General features: G+C 50.2%; 1 protein-coding gene across 1 annotated transcript in view; it reads right to left on the minus strand.

Annotated features, from left to right (window-relative positions):
* Positions 1 to 636: 636 nt before the first annotated feature.
* Cacng1 (calcium channel, voltage-dependent, gamma subunit 1) overlaps positions 637 to 8,887 on the minus strand; it is an 18,282-nt gene continuing 10,031 nt past the window's right edge. Inside the window, exon 3 of the mRNA XM_013036628.1 lies at positions 637 to 764. Coding sequence (XP_012892082.1) covers positions 637 to 764 — 128 coding nt within the window. The remainder of the gene's footprint in view (positions 765 to 8,887) is intronic.

Here is an 8,887-nt window from a genome sequence, read left to right on the forward strand (position 1 = left end):
CTGCAGAGTGGTAAATTATGCAGGCCACACATGCAGCAGGCAGAAAGCTGGGTGGGTGGCTTTGGGGTGGTCGTAGACAGTGGCTCATCAACATCCAAGTTGCCTCTGGTTGGATTTAAGCAGCCAAGAAGCCCTGAGTCTGAAATCGACTGCACTATTTTATGCTAGAAGGTTTTGTCCCCGCCTGGAAATCGTCCTCTTCATGGTCAGCAGAGCTGACTTAGGATTGCCTTGCTTCTTCTGATGAGCCTTCCACCTGCGGCCTGTCACCTTGGTGCAACGGTCCCACTGTGCCACTCTGGAGAGCCACCAGTGCGAGAAGCACTTTACACAACCAAGGCATCCCAATATTACATCCAGGCCCTGCACACACCAAATCACAGGAGTGCATTCACTACTACACGCGCAAGCCCTGCCTTCGTTGACTCCTACCTCCCATTTGGGAAATGATCTTTGGCCCCATTTCCCCAACCTCCAGGTTTACTTTAGGGGAATTCTGTTAAGACGAGGTACATCCCACCTCGTTATGTCCTCCAGTTGGAAGGCACTCTGTGCCTGCCCTTAGGCTCGGCTATGGACACTTAAAAGAGTCTGTGGTTTTTCTGGGTAGCATAGATCATGTCCTCAGACCCAGCCCTACATCTTAGAGAGCAGGCTTTCCAGGAACACGTAAGTGTACTGGATCTCAACGCATCGTAAGAAGAGTGCAAAGACACATGTCTCCATGGGCATCCTTTGCTGGCACAGTGTGGCAGATGACAATACTTGGCAGGAGAAAGGGCTTGTGGTAAGGGGGAGTTGGCTGTTCTGTCAGTGACAAAGCAGTAGCATTCCCAAGTATGTTGCCCAGTGATAGAACTTCCACTCGATAGCTTGGTCTGTCAAGTTCTCTTGGCTGCTGCCTAGCTTAGCATCGCTTGGTCTGTAGGCATATACCTACCATGCAGAGTTCTGGAAATGTCACTGAATTCTCCTTTGTTTGAAGCTCTGGCTGATGTCAACTCCTCAGGGAGCGGTGTTTAGATTGGATAGAAGCTGCAGTTTGCAAGATCTATGGTCTTAAACCATTCTTAGCTCACTAAAACACATACTTAGCAAATTGACTTTATCTTTTTTTTTTCTTGGGGGAGGGGGTCCAGTCATGGGGCCTGAACTCTGGGCCTGGGCGCTGTCCCTCAGCTCTTCAGCTCAAGGCTAGTGCTCTACTACTTGAGCCACAGCGCCACTTCCGGCTTTTTTTTTCCTTTGCTTATGTGGTGCTGAGGAATCGAACCCAGGGCCTCAGGCATGCAAGGCAAGCGCTCTACCACTGAGCCACCTTCCCAGCCCAGCAAATTGATTTTAAACCCTTGTTTCAGGAGACTGCACTGCTCAATCCCTGAGAACAAAGTGGAAGTGGAACTGATTGGTTGATCCAGAGGTGCCAGCAATGGATTCTGGGAAGTGGGCGTGGCCAGCTGGCCATTCCCAGGGAAAGGAGAAGGTGATTTGGATGGGGTTTCTCCCTAATTGAAAATAGAAATACCAGGTATAAACTGAATGCAAGTGGAAAGTGTTGGAGACCTTGCAAAATCCTCAAAAGTTTTCTTTATGTGCAAAAAGATTCAGGGACCTAAGGAACCGGAAGTCACAGGAGTAGATGACCTTGACTTTGACCCACCTGCTGCTTTATGAAACTAACCAGAAGGGGGTGTTCTGCTGAGGCCTTTACTAGAGGAAGTCTTATAGATTCAATCTCTTTAACCTTGAAACCAGGATTTTTATCCTGCTTCTGTTTACCTAGATAAAACTTAACAGATGATTGGAAGATGAGTAAGCCAAGAGGCTTGAAAAATCCATTTCTTGATAAATTATCTTGAAAAGTCCACTTCTCAGGGTTCTACAGTGTGGGCTTGTGTATTAAAGGCATGGTCCTCAGTTTTTGGAGCAATCGGGAGGTATTGGATCCTTTAATAGCCAGAGCCTAGAAGGAGCTGTTTAGGTCATTAGGGGCTTATGGGACTTCCTGCTTCCTTTCTTACGCCCTTGTGGAGTGAATGACCTCTTCTTCCATGATGTGTCTCCACAAGCCTAAAGCATCAGGAACAGTCATTTATAGACTAAAACTTCCAAAACGGAACTAACTGAAGCTGCCTTCTTGACAGTGATGTGTCTCGTATTTGTTACAGGAATGGAAAGTTGACTAACACTGGGACCCTATATAGGGTCTCATGCTACACTTCCCGCTAGACTACTTCATCTCATTGGGTAGATCAGTTCTTCTGAACAGTTAGTGGTCTGCTGTCATTAAAGGTGGATTTGTACCTTCCAGTCAAGCGCATCAGGAAATCCCTCTGCACTTAAGTCTGTTGGCTGACACACTCTAGCTTGGAAAATCTTGCTGCTGGGCTGGGCCGGAGCAGGTGCTGCTGGCTCAGTCGGGCTCAGTAGTGTGATTCAAGTCACGCATAGGGAGAAGCCACTTGGGCTGTGGATACCTGAGGCCTGGGGACTGGACCCTCAGTGCACTTCATGCTGCTTTCCTGTTTTCAGAGATCTTCCCTGTGCTCTCACGGCAGCAGCTTTGCGTGGCTCACTTTGTGTCCGTTCTCTCTCCTCCACAGCATTTGAGCTCTAGCCTGTCGCCCTGGGGAGCTTGTGGGCCGCATAGTATGTGGAGAATCTGGTCAAAGCATGGGACCAGGGAAGATTCTAGCTGTAGGAGGGTTCCAAAGGTAGTAGCCAGCTTTACCTTCCAGGAGCTAATGATCAGTAAGACATGCCGGCCTGCTGAGCTGTGCCAGGGGAGCAGGGGGTAAGCACTGCGAGTCCCAGCATCGGGTCAAAAGCACAAGGAGAGGCAGAGGAACTTTGCACAGATGGGCCAGAGCACCGGTCATATGTCTGATCGGGCTTCTGCTGAGTAAGTGGGCCTTATTTGGAAGAGGGGCAGTCCCCATGGTGCTGTGTGCTTTCAAGATCCTTAGAGCACGCAGACTTGACTTGAAAGTCATCTGCCCTTGAACTCGTAGCTTCTTGAAGGGCAGGACCGTATCTTCTGGTTACGTCCCAGTTTTGCACAACGCCTTGCCTAGTGCCCAACCATGACAACAAGGTGGGGGGATGAGGGCCCTCCTAAACGTCTCTCCATCCCTGCCCCCTGAACCTGCTGTCTCAGGAACTGCGGATGTGGATTAACTGAAGGATCTTGAGATGTGGGGGAACCCATAAGATGATCCACAAGGATCATCCAGAGAAAGTTGTGATGTCAGGAGCAGAGAAAGGGAGGGAAGCAGCCACCGTCCAAGGGAACCAGGCAGCCCCTAGAAACTGGAAATGGGAAAGAAATAGGTTCTCGCTAGAACTTCTAGAAAGAGGATCCTTGTGACAGCTTGGCTTTAGCCTCAAAAGATGCATTTCAGCCTTCCGGACCCCAGAACTGTAAGAGAATACCAACTTGTCCTATTTGAAGCCATTAACTGTGTTATTGTCACAGCATCAATCGGAGGTGGATAAATGTGGCAGCGATTAGCTCTACTGGAGCACACTGGGTCAGGGAGAGGTGAACTGGGGTGCTTGGGAATCTGTTCTCTGGGTAACCAGTTCTGTGATGGCAGAGAGACAGAGACAGAGAAAGTACCAGGCCACAGGCGGTGGCAGGGGAAAGAGGGGCTAAAGTGACAGTCATTTCAGAAGGGGAATCAAGGCCTGACTCAGGAGACAAGCGAGGAGTCAAAGGAATTACAACCATTTCCAGCTTGGGCGCCCATATCTGACCTGCCCATCAGAAGGAGAGAACAGGATGGCAGAGCAGACTTGGGTAAGGGAGTGTGGGCCTGCCGAGGTACCTGGGTGACCTGGAAGCAATGCAGAATGCAGTGCTGTCCACCAGGGCTGGCAGCTGCAATGAGAGGCAGCCTAGAACCGTGGTCATAGAGAAACTGAAGCTCTGGGATGTCTTAGAAACGGTGGTGTGAGGTTTTGACTTTTGAGGGCGAATGGCAGAAGTACAAGCACTGGGGGAATTCGGGCAACTTTCAGCAGATCAACACGACACGAAGCTTCAGGAAGGTTTCGTGAGCTACACTGGAGTACGGTTCTAATGCTCAGCTCTGCCACTTCCTAGCTGTCTGGGCCTAGCTTAAGACACAAGTCCTTGCCAAGAGACAAGGGAGGGGAGGGCTGTCAGGAGGTAGGCGAGAAACCCAATGGTGACTCCTCAGCCCCATGCTTGTAGGGTGTCCTGGGGCATGAAGAACAGGACCGGCGATTTCACTGAAATCCTCTGCTAGACAGGCCAGCCATCTTTCCCCCCTCACCCAGTACCAGGGTTTGAACTCAGGGCCTCATGCTCTCGTTCACCTTTCTGGTTCATAGTAGGTGCTCTACCACTCGAGCCATGCCTCTAGCTCTGCCTTTTGCTAGTTAATTGGAGGTGGAGTCTCAAAGACTGCCAGGGCTGACCTCGAGCTGCAAGCCTCCCAATCTCAGCCTCCTGAGGAGCTAGGATTACAGGCATGAGACACTGCCCCAAACCCCAGTTTTTTTTTCTTTATCTCTTCGTACGCCTGCAGTACTTCATCCTCTTCCTCTTTATCCCTTTTCCCTTCTTTTCCTTCCTCTCTCAGACACCTGCTGTGTCTCTGCCCCTGGAGCTGTCAGTCCTGGGGGGACATGGACCCCAAAGGGAAGGCATGACCGTTCTTCCATGAAGTACTGAATCAAGGCCAGGTGGGGTGGGGGCTGAGGAGCTGAGCTGGCCCCTCCCGCATTGCACCTGCATCACTTCCCATTCTGAGCTGTCTAATGCTACTTGCAGGCTGTCGGGAGGCCCCGCGTGTCTCTCCTCTTGACGTGGCACTGTCAGTCCTGTGCGCCCCAGACACCTCCGCTGAGGCCTCCACCTCTGGATCTGAGGAGCTGTACCCAAGCTCTCCCTCCACCCATGCTGCGCCTCCCCTGAATTGCTGCCTGTGAGGCCTCCGGTCTCTATCCTCTGACCTGCTGCCTCCTGGGCTTGGCTCTTCCATTTCTTTCCTCATTTCCCTTCCTGCTAGATGGACAGGCTGCCCTCTGTCACCCTGCTGGCTCTTGGCTGTTTTCCATGGGCCTCATGGGAGCCTGTGTTTGGATGGCTTTGCTTCCCATGTGATCTGCGTGGCTCAGGGCAGTGTTGGGCCAGGAGTGGAAGCCAGCGTCTGGGAAACGTGTTTGAGCTTTGCAGTCTCTTAGCTAAGGCCTTCCAGATTATGGCTTTGTAAACAAATTCCCTGTCCTCCATTTCTCGAAATGGTGATTGTGATGATTTATTGAGGACAGACAGATCGATGATTTATTGAGGACAGACAGACAGACAGAGCGAAACCCACAATGGAGGCTCCTGGCTTCACTACTCGTTTTGGCCACCAGTTTAGCGACTCCGGAGGCTGAGATCTGAGGATCAAAGTTCAAAGCCAGTCTGGGCAGGAAGGTTTGTGAGATTCTCATCTTCAATGAATCACTGAGAAAGCTGAGAATGGAGGTGTGGCTTCAGGGGTCGCCTTGAGCATAAAAGCTTAGGGACAGACCCCAGGCCTTGGGTTCAAGCCCCAGGACTGGTACAAAAACAAGCGAAAAAAACTCAAACTCAAAATGAAAACAATGTCCATAAAGTCAGCTCCCCCACCAAATAGTCTCATCAGGGGCAAAGAACAAAAGAACCCAAAGTGCTACTCCTTGTGATGGCAGTTACTTTAATGAACTTTCTGGGCTGTCCAGGATCCATATCCTATGTGGGGATTAATTTATATCCTCAGTAGCTGCAGCTGAGGGAAGCAGAGCCGAAGGCCTGGTGAGCCAAGCAGCTGGAGCCTCCCCTGACTCCAGGTGTCTGTTTAATAGATCCGTTCCACATCATGACTTTATTAATGCCTTGTCTCCAAGTTGGATCTTTTCTAAAAGCAGGCAGGGTATAAATTAGAAATGAATTCATTTACAAATTGTGAATAAAATATTTGGTCGAAATAGAACAAGTCACATTGATAGGGGAAATAGTGAAATAGGATGTGATTAAAACATTTTTTAACCTCTTAGCCAAGCATGGTCGTGTATACCTGTAGTCCCAGCTACTCAGGAAGCTGAGGGAGGGGAATTATGAGTTTGAGGCTAGACCATAGCATAAGCAACATAGTGATAATCTGCCATATATATATGTATATATATATATATATATGTATGTATGTATGTATATGTATATACTTGCTGGGTGCTGGTGGCTCACACCTGTAATCCTAGCTACTCAGAAGGCTGAGATCTGAGGATTGTGGTTCAAAGCCAGCTCAGGCAGGAAAGTCTGTGAGACTCTTTATCTTCAATAAACTACTCAGAAAAAGCTGGAAGTGGTGCTGTGGCTCATGTGGTAGAGTGCTAGTTTTGAGTAAAAGAAGCTCATGGACAGCACCCAGGCCTAAAATAAGTAAAAATAAAAAATTAACCTTTTTTGTTGGGGTAGCTAGGGGGGAAAGTGGGGGTACGCAGAGAGCCTTGAAATGTCTCATAAGAAGGAGGGGCTAAGAAGCCAGCCACCTGGCAGGCCCTGCTAGGTGTTAGCCAGAGAGAGGCAGATACTTCTTGGTCCCTGGTTTCCTAGGCAGAGACCAACTGAGGCCCCCCTGCACTCTTATTTTGAAGTTGGACCCTCTGACTGGGGCTTGGAAGGGTTTTCAGTCCTTAGCTAGACCCAACCGGGGCAAGATTGGCCCGCTGCCCATTCCAGCAAATGTCCTTCCTGGTTGGGGGATCAGAAGGAAATTGCTTGTTTGCTTTCTGTTTACTGGGGCTCTCCTTCTCTTTGATGCTGGTCTGGGGTGGACGCCAGCATGGGTGTCTGTCTGGCAGCCACCTTCCTTTTATCTCCGTGGAGGTTCCGGCGAGCGGCAGTCTCTCGCGAGGGAATGAGAACGCTAAGCTAGGCATCGGGGTGGAAATATCAGCAGCCCACAGTCTGAGTTGGCAAAAAGTCAAACCAGGAGGCAGTCATGTCGACCTTCCAAACGGTGCTGTAGGGGATGAGGTCTGTCTGCTTTCTCACTCACAAACCAGCTGGCCCACAGCCTTCTCTTCCATCCAGAGCAGGCTCATTCCCAGAATCCATCTCTGCAGCTTACGGCCAGGGCCCAGCCGTGGGCACAGGCCTTGGCCTCCGCCGCCTGTGGGTTAGACTCTCGGCGTCCTCCTGACCTCTTTGACCTTTTCTAGACATGGGCCAGACTTGCTGCTGCTGGGTCTTGAACCCCAAAGCAGGTGGGGGGGGCTGTGGCTGTCGCTCCTTGATCACCTCAGTCCAGCCCCTAAACCATCAGAGAAGAATCTCCACAGATTCCACCACAGCCGTGACCCAGCTGTCTCCAGACTTACGCTCTTTCCTTCTGGATTGTTCTAGGCCATGGCACAGTGACTGGAAAGAACAAGTGTCTTTTACAACAGGGAACAGGGAGGGCTGGTGAGGCATCCGAGGAGGGTGCAGTTGCTTCTGGAACAGGGGAGTCTCGGAGACAGACTAAGTTTATTCTGCACGATGGTGTGGACATGAGCTATTGCCGTCAAGGGAATAGCGTCGTGAATTGGATCTGAAATGGCCTCTACAAAACCTTGCCTTGAAGGCTTGATTCCCAAAGAAATGGGGCCTTTCGGTGGGTGATTGGGTCGTGAGGATTCTGGCTTTCTTGATGGCTTGGTCCGTGGATGGTTCATGGTTTCCTGGGCTTACTGGGAGCTAGTGGAAGCTTTCGGAGGGGGGGTATAGTTGGAGGAAGGAGATTCTTGGGGCCGTGTCTTTGGGGGGTGTCTCTTGTTCTTACTCACCTCTCTCTTTGCTTCCTGGCAGCCACGAATTGAGCAGCTTCATTCTGCCATGCGCCCTCTCCACCATGCGTACATGCACTCTCCTACCCCGCCTCAGTCCCAGAAACAGCAGGTGCTGACGACCACGGACAGAACCTTCCTCAAACCATAAACCAAAACAAATCCTTCCTCCTGGTAAGTTGACCATAGCAGGTGTTTTGTTACGGTGACAGAAAGCTAACATAAAGGATCAGAAAACATTTTTCACCAAGGACAATAATTTTGACCCTACAACTTCTCTCTGCTTGACCGCTTTAATGAAAAACAAGCATATTGCCCCTAGGGATGAGTGAAGCTGTTTGCCAATAAAACTTTATTTATAGACTCTGAAATTTGCATTTCATCTAATTTTCATTTGTCATGAAATACTCTTGGTATTCATGATATGCCCTTCTTTCCTTCCTCCCTCCCTCCCCCTTCCTTCCTTCCTTCCTTCTTTCTTTCTTTCCTTCCTTCCTTGTTTCTTTCTTTCTTTTTTTCTTATTACTTCCTTCCCCACCCCACCCCTCCTCTCCAGTACTGCAGCTTGAATTCAGGGCCTGGGTGTTGTCCCTTAGCCATTTTGCTCGATGCTGATATTCTGCCACTTGAGTCATAGCTCCCCTTCTGGCTTTTTTGCTCTTTAATTGGAGTCTCACAGACTTTCCTGCCCAGGCTGGCTCTGAACTGTGATCTTCAGATCTTAGTGTCCTGGGCAGCTCAGATGATAGATGTGAGCCACTGGCACCTGGCCCCTTTTCATTTTTGATAAACAATTTGAAGCTGTCAAAACCACTTGTAGCTTGTAACACTCCTAAGAAGTAGTGGGCCAGGGTAGCTGAAACAAGACTTGGTGTGCATAGCAGAGACGCTGGACCTGTCATTCTTGAAGGCTGGGCAGGGCCTGTGGGGGTTGGGAAGGGGAGCAGTGTAAATGGCAGCACACTATGTGGCTCTAACCACTAAGCCTCACTTCCTAGTGTTCTTGCAACCAGAATCCAGCTTCCAAAGCCAGAGCTGGGGCGGGGCGGGGGGGGGGGGGGGGGGG

This window comes from Dipodomys ordii, unplaced genomic scaffold, assembly GCF_000151885.1.
Source record: "Dipodomys ordii isolate 6190 unplaced genomic scaffold, Dord_2.0 Scaffold7, whole genome shotgun sequence".
Lineage (NCBI taxonomy): Eukaryota > Metazoa > Chordata > Mammalia > Rodentia > Heteromyidae > Dipodomys > Dipodomys ordii.